Genomic DNA, 22212 nt, shown 5'->3' with positions numbered 1-22212 from the left:
ACCGTTTTCAGTTGACATCATTGTCGTATAAACGGGGCCTTAGGTCAAGACTTCTCTGGTTTCTGGCTTTGAGAGAGAGTAGCTCATGTTCACAAATATTGACTGAACTTTGTTAGGCCATGGAAATAACATACTGGAATTCCTAATTTAGTTGGTGTTCCCCTTTAATACATTCATCTTTTTTTAAAGCTTTTTCCAGGTAGCCAAAATACCAAATAGATAGTCTAATAAATGACTGCAAATGAACCTTCAAATGCATGTCCTGCTGGTGTTTAGCCACACACCCTGTCCCTTATTTAATCAAGTTCAAACAAATGTTTTAATAAATCACCATTTAACCAAATGCACTGGGAAAGCTCAACAGTTTCAGCAGGGTGTTGGGTCTGTAACAACAGAGCTCATTGATATTCATTACTGATATCCTCATCAACACAGCTTAATTGTCCACACCGCATGGTTTAAACCAGTCGATAGAAACAAGCCTTGCATTAATTAATAAAAATAGCAATGTGTCAGCATGGTGGTACAAGTTTTCAAAGTATATTAAAGACCATGTGAGGGTAAACAAGCTGACTCAACGTGACGTGAGACGCACTCTTTTCTGTAGGGATCCGATCTGTTTCCTGGTTTCCACATCTTTGCCTCCAGACTCCAGGAACTTCTTGTAGGCTAAGTCGAAGGCCTGACCAATGGTGAGAGTTATCTCTTCCGCCTGCAGCAGGGGAGCAACAAAGACTTGCTCATGATATTTGTCTAAATGTCACCGTGGCGTATGATGATGAAAGATGTAAAAATACCAAAGACATGAAGGCACAGCATCAAATATAGGACATGTACAATAACTCTAACATTCTGTATAATGTGTTCTACACTTGTTTCACTTAAAAGACGAGGAAGCAGGAGGCACTTACACACTTTTCACTGTCAAACACATAGCAGAGGTGTTTGTTGGACTCTGAGTCTTTGCAGATGAAAGTAAATATCCTTTTATCGGTTTTGTCATCTGCACAGAAGGATATCCTGTGTAACTGACAGTTATGCTGCACATCCTGGAAAACAAACACAACACATTCATTATTTATTCTCTTTATGTTGACTGCAACTCCCTTCTTTTTCTACATGGTGTTTGTTGTGAGTGTAACTTCAGGTGATAAAACACTGTAAAAACAACAAATCTTATTTTTGGACTCACTTTTGTCTTGGGATCTAGTATCTTCACGCCATAAATGGAGATCTGTAATTCCACTTTGGGGATCTTCTGACCCTCTGACTTCTTGATATGTCTCTGAAACTGCCAATGTGACAAATAAAAAGGTAACATTGGTTAATACACATTATTAATCCAACATTATCTATAAGGAACACAACTGTACAACAGTACAGCTGGACGCCTAGTAACTAATCCTGTCAGAACATACACACCCACGTACACACCTTTAAAGCTGCCAATGTCTTTGGCCACTAGGGAGGAGCAGAACAAGCTGAAAACACAACATTGTCACCCAACGTTGCTAACTTAGCAACTTTCTTTTAAGACAGCTTTAGCAACTTAAAAAGGAAAACAAAAAGCGGCTAGCCACATGTCTAGCGACTTTTTGGAAAGATCTCCACTCTCCATAAAGGATGTCACCAGTATTTCTCAGTGAATGTGCACTTAAGTGTCTCCCTGGACTGACTGTGTTCAGTGCGGGACAGAGCAGCAGCACGTTCAGTCAACCAATCATCAGTCAGACAGAGATGTGAATGAGCTGTGAATGTATGTAATTAATGACCAATCACTGATCCCCACTGTTTGTATTCTAAATGCTTTAACTATCTAAAAAGCTTGATTTTGTTTTGTCTAAATAGACAAAGTTAACAATAGTGAAATTTTCCTGTGCATGATCATCTCTCTGTTCATACTTAACGGAGTCGCTACAACAGTCTGCATAAAACGTTTTTTTACTAATACAGGTAGAGTTTGATGCAAATTTTGGAGATGCTTAAAAAAAGCTAATGATATAGCTAATTGTAATTAGTTTAGGTTTAACTTAGTTTTCTTTAAATTCTTTTAAATCTTGCATGTATGTATACATATTCGGGGTGTAACAACACATGTAGGCTATTTCACTATATAAAGCTTTGAGTTCTGTACACATTACAAACCAAACGATATTCTTTACATTTGGAAATGAAAATATACATCTTCCAATACGTTTAATATAATGTTCTCGGTGCCACTGCGCTCAACAAGACAGTCCACATGATGGAACAGACAATATGCTATCTGCCCCTCCCACCCCCAAAACAAAACATTCCAGGCAAGTCAAACACGCTGAGAGGCACGCTACGCTAAGCTAACTGTTAGCTTGTTGCAGTGTGGTTAGTAACACCATTACCAGACCAAACAGAAAATCCTCCAGTAACCTAAAGGTCTGGTGTTTGAAGCCACTTTGGTTTTGGTGTGAATCATGCAGGTGATGGTGAGAGAGTTTGCTACACAACACTAGGTCACATCAGTGGGAATACCTCAAACATGTCCACTCATTTACACCAACATCGACCCAATATGGCAACTGACAGAACCACAGACAAAAACAAGGGGCAACAAAGACGCTACATGCTACTGTTGGTATTGTTACATTTATAGCTGCAGATCAGAGACTCAGCTCTTAAAATGCAGGCTCTACAAACATGCTTAATGTATTCAAGCCTAGTTACAGTACTCCTTCACAAATCCATTTCAACCAGGCAGTAATTCCTGCTTTGTACAAAAAAACAAAAGCCCAAATGTCAATTTTAATACATTTAAAAATTTAAATATCAAGGAAATGTCTCTGGCATTTCACGAACAGATTGCTTCTTTTGTTTGTATTTGTTAATAACTACAATACTATATTTGGTATTTTATAAGGAGCTGTTTTCCTTTTATTTGCTGCTAAGAACACACCCTGAGAAGATGGGTCACTCAGGGGTAGCTACATCACTGTTAAAAAAAAACAAAAAAAAACCAAACATTTATGATGTTAGTTTTAATAAATACATGAAATAAAAGAAGATTTAAAAAAAAAAAAAAAATCAATACATTTCCCTGGCATTTGAACTTTTTTTGCTGTATGGAAAACGCACCGCACTATGACACTACTGTATCATATTGAACCGAATCTTGAATTTTTAAAACCGTTACACCTCTGATAAATATGTAATTACATTGTGTTGCCATAAGCATGCAAATAAAAATGTGACATCATCTAGCGGTACCTAGCAATTTTTAATGCAGGATTTTACTACTTTCACTTCAAAGGTTGTAATGACAAACTTGCTAGCTCTAAATTTTTGATTTTCCATTCAACAGACACAGAGCAACATCCATCTAAAGTTGCATTTATGGCCATCTGGCATATTCAAGTCCAATATTAAGTCTCCTTTTAGCTCTGATTTGGTGTCCACCAGCTCCTGAGAAAAATATCGGGCTCTTGAGCTGCTGAATGCTCCTCCAGCTTTGTCTATCTATCTGCTGTTTGGTGCTGAGCAAGTAATGTGCAGTGGATTCATGAAAAACAGCTTCAGTTGCTGCAGCTGGAAATGATCACCAATCACAGCAGTGAGACTGAACCAAAACAGTTTAGTTGAGTGCTGTAACACCTAAACAATGAGTTAAAAGAGCCTGTGACATTTGGTAGCGCTGAAAGGAATTGAATGGGGTGATAATTCTCTGTTATTGGTCACCATGAGCGAATACTTTCAATATACAAACAGTCATTTGATCCATTGTTAATTAAAAATTATTGATTGGTGCAGCTTTAAAAGTACCACTTACATTTTGCACATCTTGAAGGTACATTTACTTCAATCCATTTGAAAAAAAAAGCCCCAAACAACAGAAAGTTGCTTGGGGAATAAAACTGCAGCATGTTCTTTTTAAAGGGCAATGAGGAAATTATCATTAAGGTTAAGTGTTTTACAGAAGACTCGAGAGGATATTAAACGGATCTGAGATTCATTCAGTGGGTCACTCTTTCAAGCACTGCCAAAAAACGATTTAAGTCTTTCACGGTTATGTTGCCAACTGACATAAATACCAACAGGACTTGGCAGTGAGTTTAGGTCAATAACCAATGAAAACGTCTGTTAAAAGGGAAGTGAACACTGTCAGTTAAGGAGACCCTGTATCACTACACTTGAGGAAACTTGCAGGAAGCTAATAATACCCTACAATTATTTCCATTTTTTATATATCTATAAATATTAATGTTTAGGAAGTATCCACTATAATCATGAAAATGTAAGAAGATTAAATCTGCAGCTTTAACATTTGCCTGATTTCATTTTTCAATGCTGTGTGTGTGTGTGTGTGTGTGTGTGTGTGTGTGTGTGTGCCAATAAGATACTGCAGTATTTTCACAGCCTTTAACACACTGGCACTTTAATGCTTACAGTAAAGTGATGCTGTAATCCAGCCCTTGTAAGGCCTTGAGTTAAGCTTCTATAATTTAAAACATTTACTTTTCAGGGCCTGCAGACACAAATGTGAACAGACAAAGAGAGGGAACAGGATTGTAAGTGTGTGTGTTAAAGATATTTATCTTGCTTAAGTAAAAACACACATGAACTTATATTCTAACTGATATGAGACTACAGTATTTGACCTAAACTGTGGACACATGCCTTCCAGGGCTGTCTCTCAATTCTCCTCACATGGTCTTTGGAACAATAACCAAGCCTGTCCTGACTGCCAGTGTATCTGGGAGAGTAACCATGGAGCCTTGGTCTCCAAACAGGCTTTCAAGATCAAATGTAATGTAACAATAGAGGTATGGGTTTGGGAAAACAGTTCTCCCCTAAAAGCGGCCTCACAGATTCAACTCTTGGCAGGAGAAGACAGAGGCGAGGCCAGCAGGCAGCGAGTGGAGCCACATTACCAAGAAGCTGTGAGAAAGGAGAGTCTTTGCTGCACTTTAACCTTAACCCTTCAACACATGCCTCGGCTCTTCAGCGACCAGGGACTACACACCCTGCCTAATTTCATATAATTGAAAACTTAACTATATAGAATTACTCAAACTATTTGCTTTTAAACTATGTTCTGGTATCAGATGTTTTGGTAAAAGAATCATATTTTTTCTCTAAAAAGTTTATTATTCAGGGTATGCTGGATGGAAGTGATACAAGTTTTAAAGTTTTTTCCTGTTTAGCCACATGGTGGCACCGTTGTCTCACTGTTACTATGAATAAACATTTAAATGATGGCTTTATATTAGCTTGCTTTCAACAGTTTGATATTGCAGGGATCTAATAACAGTTGTTCTGAAATGAAATGCTCCTGAGGTTACGGATGATGAGGAATGTACCCTACTTGTCCAGCACCAAACAGCAGACAGACAAGGTTAGTGACTAGCTGACACAACGGAACATTTAGCAGCTAATGAGACAGACCTTTCTCTAGAGCTGGTGGAGACCAAAATCAGAGCTAAAGCTGAAGTTGGCTAAGGGCCCTGACACACCAAGGTGATGGCTGGCCATTAGTAAGTGTCCGTCACCCTAGTTTTGCAGTGTGTCCTGCACTGTTGCCACCGTTTTACAGCTGATTCAGCACATTGAATCGGCGTCAAACCCACTGAACTTGTCAGTGAATGAAATCACTATGATAAACAAGCTACTAAAGTCAAGAGGGCGTGAGATCGAAATAAACGTGTTATATTAGGTAGGGTAAGGTAGGCTGCCATTGAGCTCTTTTGCAGAAATGATTTGCAATTGTTTTTGCTATTATACGCTGGTAAAGATGGTAAATATACGTTGTTTTTTTTCCAATACCGGGTTGTGCTGTGTGTGCTAACCGGCTAACTAGCATCTTGAATCCTGTCAGTCTTCTGGTTTCCCTTTTTGAATGACGAACACAGACTACCACTTCCTGCTGGTATGGAGAGTTATGTCCTCTCACACAGGCATAGAACATACTTGCTAGTTGGCTGTTGGCTGTAGCCATTGCGGTGGGTTCAAGTGCAACCTCTTGGCCAACACACAGAAACGTGAGGCGACACAACAGTCGCCCTTGGTCGCCACTAGTTCTTTGATGTCGGTTTGATGTATCTGGGCCTCACCACATTTGCCATATCAAATTTAATATATGTTTACATGTCAATGTTGTGTTTACAGCTTGTTACACTGCCGCCAAGTGGCCATAAAAAATGACTGCAGGTTTGAAGCAAAGTTTATAGTGCAACCATTTATATGTTGTTACAGCAAACAGTTGCCTATTTCGATATAGAGCCGACAATCAATGTATAAATTCGCAAATAATATAGCACACTTGTATTTACACAGGTGGTATGAACACTATAAACACGGTGTAACTTAATATTTTGGGATTATATGGATCTAAAAAAAGATGTATTTTTCACCATAAATATGCAAATATAGGCTCTAGCGTCTAATTAGATGATTTAATTCACACTCAAAACCAGCGGTCGGGAACATTAAGTGTCAAGAGTTTTTATGAAGTGTCACTGAGTTCTGTAAGTGTGTTTTAAAGTACCTGTGCTTTACTGAAGTGGCTTATTAAGTCAAAACGGTATGCTGGTATTTCAAGGGGAAAAAAAGTTATGGTTGAAGGATTCAAGCTCAGAGTAAGAAACAACAGGCTCCATGGCAGATAAATATCCCTTTTATTGAATTCTGCATCTACCCGGGGAAGGTTGACTGAGCAAACTGCTGTGCTTATCCAGCAGTTATAGGCATCCACACTTGGGAGCTGAAAAACTCCAAGGGCACCTTGCTGCCGGTAACTGATGAGGGAGGGGAGCATTTGTCACTCACTCCCACCTCCCCTGCTCCGAGTCTCCTATCCAATCTGGTCACTCAAGAACACGCTCCTATCCTTCAGGCTACGGCTCACTTTGAGGAGTGGCTTTACCTTTAGCTTTCTGACTGCATCCTTCACAACTTCTGTGCCTTTCGGGGCTTCAACCTCTGTGTTTCCAAGGAACTGGAATGAGAACAAAAAGGCATATTATGATAAGACAGTGACAAAGACATATGCATTAAATGGCACATAAAGGCCACAAAGAGAAGCTAGAAGTGACTGTTATTTTGAAGTATGCTTTCATTGGAACTGATGAATAATTATTTCATAAATCAGGCCAGTAGGAGTAAATTGTGGAATAGTCATTTGGCAATAAAATTTATGAGAGCGGATTCTATCTGCATAAAGAAAGAACTCCTCTACATTTGCATACCAATCACAGGTGACATTTCAGTCAATATCATCTGGTATTTCCTATTCTAGCTTCAAATTAATGTACATTTTTATCAAATTATCCACACTCACATCCTTCAGAGACCTCAAATTACCATCTTAGACAGACATGTGAGGAATGCGTGTATGGAAATGCACAAACAAACACACACAAAGACAGACATACACATACACTGGAGCAGCACTTCTGCCACTCTCCAACAGATGGAGCCATTAACCTTTGCGCCTGAACATGGTGTTTTCCATCTGGCGGCAGCAGCAGTAATTGTTCCAGTCACACACACTGCTTCAGTGCCTCCTGAGCTTAATGTGTGTAGCCTGTTCCAATATCAGACTTCATAAACACTGGTGTCAGCCCCTTAAAGGTTGGGAAAAACAAAATAACAACACCTCCCACTGGGACTCAGCATAGAGAACTCAGACAGACATGGATTGCCTCGATGACACAACAGAGTCCGTGTGAAGCTCTCCATGACTTGGCTTTGCTAATGTCCAGTTAATCTTACCGCTTGGCTTGACAAATTGTTCTTGTATATAATTTGTATATATATAATTTCTATAACGGATTGTCTGTTTCACATTTGATGAACTTTGACATCAGTAACTTAAAGTCTGACATTTTGTGAAGCACCGTCTTGATGAAATATACAGAAAATAAATAATTAAAGGAGCTTTTCTTATGTTTGACTAATTAAACCTGCATTATATTTCTTTTATAAATAACAGCCAGTGTCTAGACAGAACCTTCAGCTTCTTTCCACATGTCTAAATGCAATGAGGCAGGGGCAACAATACAAAAATGGCAGTTATCAATAGAGCCAGAAGAAAGATTGAGGCTTTATACGAAAGTGTCAGCACTCTGCACCGGTGTGACAAATGTACTCCGCACACTTAAGGACATGTCTGAGAGCCCTGCTGACAGATGCCCGGAATAGAATGGAGAAGCACTTGTTCCTGACCAGCGCATTCTGGGATTCGACTGGGGAGGTTTCACGAGGTAGACCAAGCTCGGAGGCTCATCCATCAACCAGTGCGTGCAGCTGAAAGACGAGCCACCCCTGACCCTCATTCCCCACAGTGAAGATTCACACGTTAGCTAAAAGGGGACTGTGCACCCTCAAATGCAAAAATCCAACAAAATATGCACACCCAGATGTTTCGACCCCGTGGCAGGTCTGAAAAGTTAATCGAGATGACACAACGAGGACTGAAAACTGCACTCAGTTCCACCTCATTGTCTATGCACAGCTCACTCCTGAGTGAAAGGTTCAATCATTTTTTTGGACACAATTTTAGAAAGTGCAGGATCTGTGTCATATGCAATTTAAATGACTTCTGAATGTGATATGACTGTTGATGCCAGACTCACTGAGTCCACCAGCTTAGGAAGTCATTTCTCAATATCTTCTCTCCTCCTGCAGTCTAGAGGTCAGCCCTGATTACAGAGGTCAGCAGAATCTCATCAAAAAGCACCAATAGCAGCTTTGCACCATAAATGCATGTGGACATCTTTGAAGAGAGATGCGTCAGAGCACTGAATCAGATGAGCTGTAGAAGTACATGTCGACAGTCTCTTATGTAATCTCACCTCATATGAACATAACACTAGTTAAATTCAAAACAGGTAAATGATATCTGGACTGACAAATCCTTGTTGCTGCTATTGTAGGGGTAAATGTTTGGCATAAATAAGAAAGTGCAGATCTGTGTGTGGACACTGGTGGTGTTGAAGGGGTTTCTTAATACATATGTGACCCTCTAGCAATTTAAGATGCAACTGGCGATTATTTTCATTGATTACTCAGATGGATTATTTTCTTGATTAATCACTTTGTCGATAAAAACAGTGGAAAACGCTTTTAACAATCCTCCACAACCCAAAGAAATGTATTCATGTAGCTTGTTTGATTCAACCAGCAGTCAAAACCCAAAGATATTCAGTTTCCTATTGTACATGACAAAGAAAAGCAGCAAACTTGTATATCTAAGAAGCTGGCACCAGAGAATATTTGGCATTTGTGCTTAATTAATAGCTAGAATGCTTGTCAATTATCAAAAGATAGCAATTAATTTCCTGTTACTCGCCTTATCAATGAATCAACTAATCACTGCAGCTCTAGTATCAGCGTAGCATAAAAGAAACACAGCAGCAAACCTGGGTAATCTTTTCACTGTGAAAGAGATAAGGGCTGGGAGATAAAAAAAATAATGAGAATTATCTCAATATCATGTTCCTTGATAGATATAATAAATCTTTGATATAATTAAACCACCCATTTGTCCGTTGAGAGGGGCGGTAATGTAAGTTTAACGCCAGTGTCCACCCGTCATTTAACAGAAGAAGTTGCAGTAGTAGTAGTGGTAGTTGTACTTGTAGTAGTTATAGTAGAAAAAGAAGAGGAAGAGGACACCGGCCACTTATGCATAATGTTCATGTTTTAACAGCATTCAACACATTCATGATTATGATGATTGTTTTGATCACAGATAACCGCACGGGGCTGCCCCACATCACACAACACTGGCTACAACGGCTGTGGGCTGTGGTGTCAATTCATCTAATGCTAATGGTAAGTTAGCAAGTTAATTGTAAGTGCGATATCGTAGGCAACTGGACTTGCTTCCGTTTCTTGAAGACGTTTCGCCTCTCATACATGAACTGAAGAAGCTTCTTGGATGAGAGGCGAAACCTCTTCAAGAAGCGCAAGCAAGTCCAGTTGCCTACGATATAGCACTTACGATTACCATGACCTGGATGACTGAGAATCTTCACCGACAAATTAGCAAGTTAACATGACTGACTAACCTGCTATTATCATTCGATTGAGATGATACAACATGAATGAAAGGTAACATGAATAAATCTTTTCCTCTTCCATAAACATGATCTCTACCTCAGTCACGTCAGATAGATTTTCATCTGCAATATCTGACCCCATGCTACTTCTTGTCGCCATCAAAGTCTGTTTTTGTTATTGATTTGATTGAGAAACAGCAGAAATTACAAACCGTGGGTGTAAAACATGTACAGAAAATACTGACCACAGCCGAAATTTTTCTTTTGTTAACACTAACCGAGCAGAGTTAAGATTTCTTTGTCTATTTATTGTTTTATTACAACTGATTACAATTGTTTTGAAGCTACCTCAGATTTGTGAAATGGTCTGCTGTTTTGCAAATGTTGTCATGTTCTGACAGTAATGAATAGTTCAAACCACAATTAAACATTTAGTTTCTTCAACTTTGACTGTGGAGCAAAAATCAGACTTTAACCTTGAAAGAAATAATGATTTGGCTTTGTTTGCGTGATAATTATAGATATCAACTGATATAACATTTTTGACATATTGCCTAGCCCTAAAATATTCTTTTTGGCTTTCAAGCAGGGCCGGAGCAAGCAGCAAGAAGCACTGGGGTTGTGTCAGTCCCCAAATCCCACTGCCTCCAATCTTTAATTTATCTTTTTTTCTAATTTGATTCATTCAGCTAGCTGTTCAATAACTCTAACTTTTTTCTTTTTTAATGGAGCAGTTTCAGGGGCTCTCCTGTCAAGGTTATTCCTCTGTAAAGCAACAACTGCTTCTAAACTTTGATTAAAAGACAATTTTTCTTATTTAGTTCTTATTTCACTAAATATTTAGTGTTGAATTACATAATTCTTTAATGATTTTTTTCTAGATTTCTTTTTTTTTTTTTTTTTCAGGAAATAACCAGCCTGTAAAATGAGGCATTTACATTTAAACAATTATTCAATTGTTTTCCTGAAAATGAATCTACAACCATTTTTGAGAATCTGCTTTCAGCTCCTACAATATGAGGATTTGCTTCTTTTGTAAGTTTTATAAGATTAAAAATTAAATATTTTGAACTTTGGGTAGACAAAATCATTTCCAGAAGTCAGCCTGGGCTTTTTCTGAGTCTTTTCTGACATTTTAAAATGAACAATTAATTTATTCAGTGAAAAAATAAACAGTGATTTAACTGTAATAAAAATAAGTAATTAGTTGCAGTCCTAAAAGCAAAACTGTTATTACACAACACGTGGATCTTAATGCTGTTTATATGACTGAAACTGTGGTTTTAAAATACTGAATAATTTTGTGTCTTTTTCTTGTTGGCCTGGAAGTAGTCAGAGGTAAACAAACAAGTCTAAAGGTACTAAAATTAATTTTAGGAGAAAAAAAAGTATATGTTTCTAACTACAGGCTGTAAAATAGAGAGAACATGAGCCTGGTGTTCTCATTAGTAGCTACAGCCCTGCTTTCTATGAGTCATGTCACAGATGATGCTGCATCTGAGCTCCATAAAGCCCTGAGGAAAACCTTCAGGATCAAGAGAAAAATAAAGAAAATGCTGGTTAGTTGCGCCATCAAAGTCAAAATTGATTTAAGACACAGTATTTTTATGACCTCTTTGAATCGTTGAATCAAATAATTTAAAAAATTCAGGCTTTTCTTGGGGATCCTTCTCTGTTCTAACTAGCTGGAAGATTGTGCAGTAAATTACTAACTGAGCTTATATTTTCAACTATTCGGAGTGCTTTAAACCAGGGGGGGAACAGGCCAAGCAGTCTCAGCACTTTGGCTGACTCATTCCCTCCAATTCCTTCAGTGATGAGTGGTGTACTCAGATCTCAGCAAATTTAGCCAGACAGGCAACTCATCAGTGAAAGCCGACAATATGCAGACAGTAAGGGAACTGACAATACTGCTTTGATTTTAGAGACGTGTCCTCTGCCAGTTCCGCCTGCTTCTTTGCTGCATACAGTAACGGAGCTCCAGCAGTTCGGGGATGCGGTAGTTCCATCATAACATTTCTGAAGCTCAGGATGCAGGCTGACAGATTCAGTGGCTCACAGGGGAGAAACTCTTTGTGGAAATGAAGCAGAAAACCCATCTGACAGGGAGGGAAGTGCTCCCCAAGTTAGACAGTCCTCCTTCAAGATGTGTTTGTTGGATATTGTGAAAAAAAAAAAATCTTTTTAAAAAGTGTTTTGTCACAGGCCATGTTGGAGTGTGCCATTAAAATCCGAGTTCTTCTGTTGTCAGGACCAGTTTGGGCTGGATTTGACAGAAGCGTGAGTTACTTCACATAAACACCGCACGCTCACACACTCATTAATAAATAAACAAATCAAGCGGGCTAGAAAACAGAGAAACTCTTTCAAATTAAAGTTTGACAAGTGCGACTTCTCCCATCACAGCAGCGAGGGAAAAACAGCTGCTCCAGAAGATAAATACTACAATATACATCAAAAACAGTTCGTACTGAAGGTGTGGTGGCATCCAAAGAAAATCATCCATCATTAAATACCCCAAAAATCACAGAATTCATAAATGAGGTAATTTTGAAATGGATGATGTAGTGCTTGTTTGGCTTCATCAGGTGCCCTGCTAATTAGCCAAACTAATTTGACGGACTTTCTGGCAGACTTTGAGCTACTGCCCTAAATGAAAGGCCTTGTTGTCTCTAGAGAAATGCATCATGGGACACCTGGACTGAGAAGCGTGGGTTTGTTAGGCCTGACAGAGAGCTGGAAGCAAATGTATAGGACCTTGGAAGCCAAAAATGGAGGGATTCTGTTTTGTTTCTGTATTTCAGTTTGGGCATTTCAACAACAAAATGCCTCTCTGCTCTTTTTGTGTTGAATTATTTAACAGTCACAAAGCTCTGTGTCAATCTGATGGCGAAACATACCTTGGCATTGTAGGGTATGTAATGCTTGGCCAGAGCTTCCGGGGTGTGCATCCATGATTTATCTGAAATGATACAAACAGCTCACTAAATACAGCAGTCTGAATCAACAGTCTCATTTAATAGGATATGGCAGAGGTACAATCAAATACATGAGTGGTTAAATCTCACACAGGCAAACGTGTGAGGAATATTAAACAACAAAGCACATATACACAACTTTAACATCACAGAAAAAGGAAGAGCTGAAGTAAACAAGAGAAATATGTAGAAGGTAGGCAGCTTCCAGAACCAAAGAGCAACATCAAAACTTGGCCTGATCAAAGCTCCTTATTTTTTCAGTCTTTATTTTGCAACTTTAGTTTCACTGAGAGCAACTTTCTTGTTCAGGGACTGCTTCACTCTCACACAGTTACACACAGTCACACCTGAAGGTTGCCCACAGTCTGATTTGTTGGTCACTGAGCAGCTTCACTGCACAGTTGGGGGTTATGGGACATTCTCAAGGGCACATTAAGAGTGGCAATTAAGCAAGGGGGAATGCTGCTTTTACTCCCTCGACCTCATTTGTCCTGCAGATATGGTAATTGAAGTGCACTTCTCATAAATGTATTAAGACAATTTCTTGGATTAATAGAGTACCTGGGCCTCGTTACAGAAACGTGTGAAATCCTATCTTATCTCAGTTTAAGATGATGTTTAGAATTTTTGGTATTACAGAAGCATTCCAAACTGTATTTAGGGAAAAAAATCCTATCATATCATATGATAGGAATCAAGGTATTACAGAACCATCCTAACTTCCCAAGTGAGGAATCCTAAATTAGGATGGCAAAATTAACTGACATCTAGAATTACTGCCTTGTGGTTGTATGTCTCTGTCTAAGTTTCAGTTTCCATCCATGTCTGTCCAGACTCGTATGTCGCCATGACAGTAGACGATGCTTCAAATATGGATGTTGCTGCAAAGAAGCTACAAATTTTAAAACGTAAACCTTGCAGCACAGAAGATCTATACAATCACCACAGTTTAGACACCCAAGATTAGTGTCATCAATTTAGTATCTGACCAAATGTCTCCTCTTCTGTTCCTGAGACATGATGCTGAATACTGGCCACAAAAGTGTTTTTGAAAGACACTATGAGGTCACAGTGACCTTTGACCACCAAAATCTAGCCAGATCATCCTTGTGTCCAAGTGAACGTTCGTGCTAAATTTGAAAAAATTCCCTTAATGGGAATAGGAAGGACAGATGGGCGCATGGATAGACGAATGAACCCAAAAAATGAATGCCTTTGGCCATAGCTGTTGCTGGCAGAGAGTCATAAAAATGGCAGCAACACTGTTGTTATATCTTTATGACAATGAAGATGGTACAACAACAAGTACACAGAAATGTCATGACCGAAAGTCTACTCACACCGTATAATGATGCTTTAAATTTCTCGGACCATGTATTAATGGGTGTCTATCAACTGTCAAAACGATTACTTTTGATTTCATATTAATTTTGTACATTTTCTAATATTAATAAAAGCCTCTGACTGTCTTTTTTTGTCCACTGACAGGAAGTGAGAGCAGTCGATATCATGGCTTGTCCATTTTGAGTAGCCAACCGGTACATTCTAATCAAAGATACAGGCGTGACAGGACGAGTGCAGACTGAAGAATGAACATCACAGTTACAGTTTGGATTTCCTCAGTGAAGATAAGAAAGGAGGTCTGAGAAAGGATAGGACACAGCCATGAGTTTTAGAATTGCTTCTGTAATAGGAAGATAGGATTCTTCCTATCTTTGAAACTTAAGTTAAGATAGGAAAAGCAGTTACAATATCTCTCTGCAATGAGGCCCCTGCATTCTAAAATAATGGAAAGATGTGCATGGATGCAAACAGATGTGACTGTGCGCCACATGGTGCAAATTAAAGGTACCCTGTGGAGACCACTAGTAGTGCTACTGAGTAATAATTTCATTGTGCACACGCACAATGACAACACAAATTCCTGCCAATTGCTGATCGACAGCCAGTGAGAGTAACATGTAAAAAAGTGTAGTAATGATACAACAGAGGTAGCAAACAAGTAGACTGCTAGCTAAGAAACATTAATGTAAATAATGTGCAATTTAGAATATAAAAAAAAACATCAGCTTTGCATGTTTTATAAGGAAGGAAATATGTTTGACATGTTTTCCAATGATGCCTTTCTGTGAAAGGCTGAACATAAACATTTTAATGAAAAGTTTGTGCTTGTAACCAAGGCTGTCATAAGGAGAAAGAAAAGACACTTTGAAGATCACATCAATGCTAAATGAGCAGTGGGTCAGGGGTCGTTTCAGGTCATTGATGGTTTTCAGCATTTCTTAATCATCCCCTGATTAAGCATCCCTCTCTCACTTCATTTCCTTTTTCATAAACGGCTTATCGCCCTGTTAATGAATCCTGTGACAAAAGACGCATGACTGTGACCTTGGGGGCACTCAACTCCTGTAGGTTGATTGCGTTAATCAAGACTTTGCAAGGTGCAAACGATGTGAATCAACTTCAGCGTGTCCTCTGCGCAAGTATGCTAATGACTTTGTTTACATTGATGTTGTTGGCTAAGTGGCTTGATGAATTCAAAGTCTATTCTAATTAGTGTTCATTTGGTGCTCCACATTTGCTTAATTGTGATTGCTTATGTTTGCTAATCTCCCATATTACTTACAAGGAAACCAACAGGCTTAGTCTTGACTTGCAAAGGAAGTCGTGTTTAGTTCTTCCGGAAATCAGTTTGGTGGCAGGAAATAAGGAGACAGGGAAGGCAACCTCTAACACAGAGAACTTTGTTTTAGTTTTCAGACACTGCATGGTCAACTGGGAGCCTTTTCCTCTACTTACATTGTCCTCCTTTTAAGTTTACTTAACAGCTGTGCAATGAGATTATCCCCGCCTGCACCTTGCAACAGTCTCCTCCAAAGTGCAATCAATTTCCTAGTGGGACTCTTGAATGAGAGTTGATAGAAGGATGAAGTATCTCCTCCTTTCTTGTGCAGCTAAGGAGGCTTATAAACTGTAAATTCCAAGAAAGAGGATAGAGGAAGGAAGGAGGAGAGTGGTGAGGGCTGACACAGCGGCATGGCAGGTAGGCTGACATTTTTTCAAGGCGTCAGCACACACTGTTCTGATTAAAAGGAGGGATGGTGAGGGGGAGGGAGTACATACTTCTTTCTCTCACTTTGCCGCATAAAATGGCAACTATGTGAGCACACCGAGAGCGGCAAAAGTTACAAGCGCTGTTCTGGGTTGCCAAAATGGAAGATGAACTGTTGGGGCGTGAGGATGAGCCGTCGCATCTGAAGGTCACTGTGTGTGGTTGACTTGTCAGGTGTTGGATGAAGATGAGGGAAAATTGAAGGGATGACAGTCTGAAAAGTGTCCATGCCTCTGTGTCACACTGTGGCGTGCTGCATACATGTCTCTGGAGACAGGGGTTGCATTGCTTCTCAGAGCTCTCCTGTTTCCTGCAGGACTAGTTAGGATGTGTGACAGCATAAAGGTCACATGTCCTTCATGCGTGTTACACTCCAGCGACGAGTAATAGCTGCCTTCACCGTTCCCCTGTCACATCATGGGCTTGGCTCTCTCTGAAAACGGGTATTTTATCATTTCCCATCCAGTGATTACAAATAAGGGAGGTTATGACCATATAAGGCTCACTGTTCTTCTCTCTCTCCCTCTTTATTTATCTTGTTTAAAATTCTACCTGATCTATTGGCAGTCCGAGGACTACAGCCTACAGTGCCTTCCACAGATACCTGCTCTAATTAAACAGAGCAGACAGATATAAATGGTTAGCCGTTTGGCATGGCAGAAGGAAAACAAAAGAAACAATGTGTACCTTTAGTTAACAAGGGAGCCTCATTCCTTAGCAATGCAAATAAAAAAGGCTCTGGTGGCTCTTATCTGCCTCCGCTGCAGATTACACAAATGCTTCAAAACATTACTGTATTCACATGTTGTGGTGAGCAGCTCACATGAGCAGCAAATTACAATAATGACATTTTACCACACTATGACTCCGGCAGTAGTATTCCTTTTAAACTTACAATACATTTTATATTGCAAAAATCTAAACTGCAGGGCTAACAAGCATTGTACAAGTGGTACATGCAAGGGAAAGAGACCACAAGTCCAGCACACTGTGAAATTTGTGGATGTATTGATGGTCTGATCTATTAGACCTTTATCTCAAACCATCTCTCCTTATCTACCAGCTAACAGCTGTTCTTCCCTTTATCTCACATTCTCCTGTGAATCCAGGCAAAGAGTCTCCACAGCCAATGAGATACACATCCAAAGAAAACAAGTACTTCAAAGTCCTCCACAAAAAGAAATATAAAAAATAATATGTATTATAACATATTATTCTTCACTTTTGAAGATACTGTAAGTGAGATAATATTTTACTGACAAAAAAACATGTACCAAAGATCAACAAAGAAACTTTCACAGACCTGATATGGTTCAGGAACTTTTCTCTCATAGCTGCTACATTTTGCAAATTATTGTCTTGAGAAAATGGGTTTGGCATCTTATCAGTTGATGATCAAATTAACCAAATTAACTAACTTTTTTGTCTGTCGTCTTACGTCTGTTCCATTTGCGTGGTTACTTTCTTTGTAGCACATTATGATTTGTCACCTCACTATGTGCACGACTTTTGAAAACAGGTAGTATACTAATAAAGTATCTATTATTAGCAATAACTGATTGATTTATTTTAGTATCACGCACACAAACAGGTGCCCAACCTTCATGTGTTTACAAGACACCATTACAGTACTGTTGCAGGGATCAATTCAAACTACATGTTTTATAACTGCTCGATATACCAGTTTTTAAGGTATACCGTGTTATAAAAGTTGATGGTTGTCATATTGTTTGTTCAATCAAAAATAACCCTTCCATTTTCATTCCTTTAAGGGTCATTCTAACTGATAATATATAACATATTGTATTATTGTATCATGAAATTGTCATACCATTGCAATCCTACTGCTCAGTTCCAAACAAAACACTTCTATCCCAGGCCCGGCAAATAAAATCTGCCCCCAAAAATGTTCCTCTTCTCAAACGCAGCTCAAAATTTTCATGGTCATCAAATCAAGACATATCAACATAAATGGAGGTCATTTTACCAAAACTTACATCTCTTATGCCTTAGCAGACTCATTCTCCATTTTACCCATCTCACACAACAAACAAAAGTCTGTCCTCCTCTAGAGTGGCGTTAAACCTTCTTGTCTCTACTGTTAACGGTTATGTTCCTGAGCATAACTGTACCCACAGGGATCTTTATCTTTTGTTTAAATTATACTTCACATTACGTTCTACACTGTAGCTGTTCTGTATGAGACAAGAAGTTCATACATTTTGCTCCTTAATCTTCTGAATATCACAAAGTAATCTGTTTCGGAAGATGAATGACAAATTGTTTAAATAAAATAAGAATTTCCACTCATTAGCCCAGGGATGACCATGCATAATGTACCAATTAAATATCTTTTTAGTGAGTCTCTGATCAAACATCTTTCCAGTCTATTCTGAATTAGTTATAGAGTTGGGAATAATAACAGAATCCTAGATTACCACATTGTTTAACTTGGTTCAGTACAGATCCCAGTGCTCTACTTGCTGACTATCAGTATTAATATATTACTTCTATTACTACTACTGCTGATAAAAACTTTAACAACCCTATGTAAAACAATACCTTCTCTAGCTCATATTATTAAGTGTTGTGGTCACCCCTCTTTAACATTCCCTGAGCTCAGCTTTTACCTTTTAGAGCTTGAGTGCTGCGCTGTTAGTACACAATTTTTCTATAGGGCCTCAAGAAGTGGGCAGGCAATAGCCTAATTCACTGCAGCGCTCAATCAATGACACTGAATGAATTTGCTGGGTATGCACAGTTCTCCATCATGCAGAAGACAACTTCAAAGGGGCTCCAAGCAGAAAGGACCTGAACCACTCTTTACTGAGGCCCAACAGGACAGTGTTGCTGTGAGATAAAGCATTTGAAACTGAGCATAAACATCCATCTTGTTCCATACATCAAATACTGTTTGACTCAAAGGGGAAAATGCAAAATGTTGCAATGGCATAAGAAACAGTGACAGTGAGTCCTTTGAGAGAATCTCACTTGAGGTTTTGTCTGCACCATATACAATACATTTGGGAAATATCACATAAGCTCCCTGCAATTGAATTCAAAACAACAACACTGCAATCTACTCTCCTGAAAAATTGAACCTCTCTGACGGGGAAAACTGAGTATTATAAGACTCACAATGGTAGTACTTATTGCAGGGTTACTGTATTGGATCAAATTATTCAGTGTGAATGTTCATGCTTTGTGTCAAGCTCCTGTAAGTTATTTTAATGCCACTTCTCTGTTACGTTGACAAGCTCTTGATAGGGTTCACTCAATTTAATGTGAAGATCAAATGCAGGACATATTGCTGCTAGGAAGAAATTCAGGAACCATTCAGGGCTAATACGGATTACTTGGAGTCAAAAAGGGAAATGCTTAAGGATCATGGACATGGTCATATGGCTTTATAAGCCAGCGTGGTCAGAGGAGACATTCAGGGGATGACACATGCTCTAAAGCTCTGGACTTTCCTCTTACATAATAGGGTCCTTCCAATCAGACATGAGTTAATTACATTTGGGTGGGGGTGGGGGGGTTGGGGGGGTGGGGGGGGGGGACACACGCACAACACCATCAGGATATCTGGTCTCCAATCATTTACAAACAATTAATTATGGCTTGTGTAATAGTTGCAGGGTACATTTCTGAAGTGGTATTTATATTGTCCGGCCCAGCCATGAGGAAATTAAAAACCTTGTTTATCCTCAGCATCTAATTTTCTGTGTGAGTGCTTCTTGTTGATTCGATCATAATGATGGATAGAGGACATCTGCCATTAATAATTGGGGAAAAAAAAAAAAAAAAAAACAGCTTTAAAATGATGTGGATGTCACAATTCAGATAAATAAGTACCTGTGACCATAGCAGAATGATCCATCTAATCACTTTGGTTGGCTTGGATTGACCAGCTGACCTCCTAACCCTTTAGATGTAGCTACTGGCAACGCTACGTCACCGTTCAACAGTGAGCAAATAAGCATGGAAATACAATCTGTCCTTTACTTTCTTCCAAAAGTTGAGCAACACACTATAAAAACAGATTCATCATGACTGTACGTATAATTAAAAGTAAACTTTAGTAAATTAGTGTTACAAAAATACCCAAGTCGCTCTGGCTCCAGAGAATCCAGGGCAAACAGTGCCCTGTCCTCGTCTACTGTATAATCACAGCACAGTAGGCCATTATATTTAGGCTATTCTTCTGCACCGACGTGACTTATCTTCAGCTGCCATCTGTTGGTGTGACAGAATTGTAAAATATGTATTACTGCAGTCAATCAGTTTAGATATGATGCTGCACATTACAGTGAGCTGCAGTGGAATTAAACCAGTTTTCTGCACTTTAATACTAAATACACACTGTGGATTCAGTGTGTGCTTCCAATCACTGAATAAATAAGTCCGGGAGTTTCTTAATACACAACTGGAAAGTCAACAATTTTTCATCATCTTAACTGTTACAGTCCAGGTTTTACAGCTACTCTGTAACCTTTGCTATGGCACAGGGGGGCTATTCTCTATACTAAGATTATACATTGTATTACTGACATATATTGAAGGCTCCCTTCACTCAGAAATATGTTTTGCGTATTGTTCCTTCTCTTTGACCTTCACTGCGCAGAATGATGCATGGGCAGAGTTTGTTTTCACATTTATCTGCTGAAGGAGGAAAGTTCCTCTGCGCTCAGCTTAAATCTCAGTTCATCTGAACGTACTAGATTATTTTGTGATATCTCAACTAGTTTGGCAGCCAATCCTTCAATATGCAATACGTGATTTGGAAACTTGAAACATCCTGTGCACATATGCTGAGGATTGTCATTTCAGTGAAATAAAAAACATTTTGTTTGAATGAATTTAACAATTGTTGTGCATTCATGAAATGGGGATTGTTTAATGAGGGAAAAGAGTAGTTGTAATTCTAAGATACTGTTAACACTTTTTTTTTTTTTCCCTGAAAAGCAATAGCAGACACAAATAAGCTTTTTCATCTGTCTTGAAATGTCTGAAATTTACATTTCACAGCGGCTAATTGTTGTTCAGGTTTACTAAAAGTAAGGCGATATTAATACTTGTTTGAGAAATGTCCATTTAAACATCTTAATTGACTAAGGTAAAACTTGACTTGTGTCTCAAAGTTAGCAAATCAAGACCATACAAAGACATTTTGACAAATGTAGGAAATATTGTTTGCCGGCTCAAGAGTGCTGACAATATGTACATTCACACATAATGCTGTACATTATTATTTAGTATTTATGGCAAAGTAATTACAACATGGCGAGTCAGTCAGAGACAATGAAATACTCTCAGTTGCCAGTTCATTGGGTAGCTGACGGAAATGCAACCTTATATTTTTTATAATTCTTACTTTATGAAAGTTATAGGGTCCCCACTTATATCAATGAGGTTAGACTAATTAGAGACACTTGTCAGTACAACTCAACACAGTTTAACAGCACTACAAACTAAAGCCTCCAAAAACATTGTAAAGTTGAATCAACACCTCTTTAAAGTGGAAACAGACAACTGTTTTTGTTTCTTCATCAGTATGTGTTTCCCCCTCTCTAAGTCTGACCCTACCACGGAGCACGGTGCTTTGAACAGGACATTAACACTATTCAGAGGAGGAACAGACTTCTGCCTCAGCGCTTCTGCTCTTAATCGAATGTGGATGGTGTCATTCTCTTGGATGGATTAAAAAAAAAAAAAAAAAAAAATGCAAAAACGGGTCACCAAATTGACTTCACATACCTGGGCAGCCCACTGTCTATGTGTGGGAATCACTGATATCCTCTTCCTTTTTTTGGTTGCACAATGGTTGATGCATTTCTTTTGTGCCGTAAATCGAGCCTTCATTTTCCCTGGAGACTGTACACAGTGGCAACCAAAATTGCCTTGTGAAACAAAGTTCATAGGGAACCAATCTAAATGGTGATGCTGTCGTTACTTTATAGCCTTTAGATTGTGCAATCAACATTTACTTCATAATGATAAGTTACAGGTAAAAAAAACCTCTGTACTTCCACTTTACACAACAAAAAGAGAACATAACCTTTATGAAGGTGGGATTTATACAGGGCGGTTG

General features: G+C 38.8%; 1 protein-coding gene across 8 annotated transcripts in view; it reads right to left on the bottom strand.

Annotated features, from left to right (window-relative positions):
* Positions 1 to 22212, bottom strand: part of gulp1a (GULP PTB domain containing engulfment adaptor 1a) — a 124553-nt gene that overhangs the window by 9482 nt on the left and 92859 nt on the right. For all 8 annotated transcript variants that reach the window (XM_050049604.1, XM_050049610.1, XM_050049606.1 and 5 more), the window contains 5 exons: positions 12932 to 12993; positions 6893 to 6964; positions 1193 to 1291; positions 912 to 1049; positions 596 to 712 (listed from right to left, as the gene is read on the bottom strand). In XM_050049604.1, coding sequence (XP_049905561.1) covers positions 596 to 712; positions 912 to 1049; positions 1193 to 1291; positions 6893 to 6964; positions 12932 to 12993 — 488 coding nt within the window. The remainder of the gene's footprint in view (positions 1 to 595; positions 713 to 911; positions 1050 to 1192; positions 1292 to 6892; positions 6965 to 12931; positions 12994 to 22212) is intronic.

The sequence above is a fragment of the Epinephelus moara genome, chromosome 7, assembly GCF_006386435.1.
Source record: "Epinephelus moara isolate mb chromosome 7, YSFRI_EMoa_1.0, whole genome shotgun sequence".
Taxonomy (NCBI): domain Eukaryota; kingdom Metazoa; phylum Chordata; class Actinopteri; order Perciformes; family Serranidae; genus Epinephelus; species Epinephelus moara.
The sequence above is the reverse complement of the archived record's forward strand: the minus strand, read 5'-3'. Positions and strand labels throughout refer to the sequence as shown.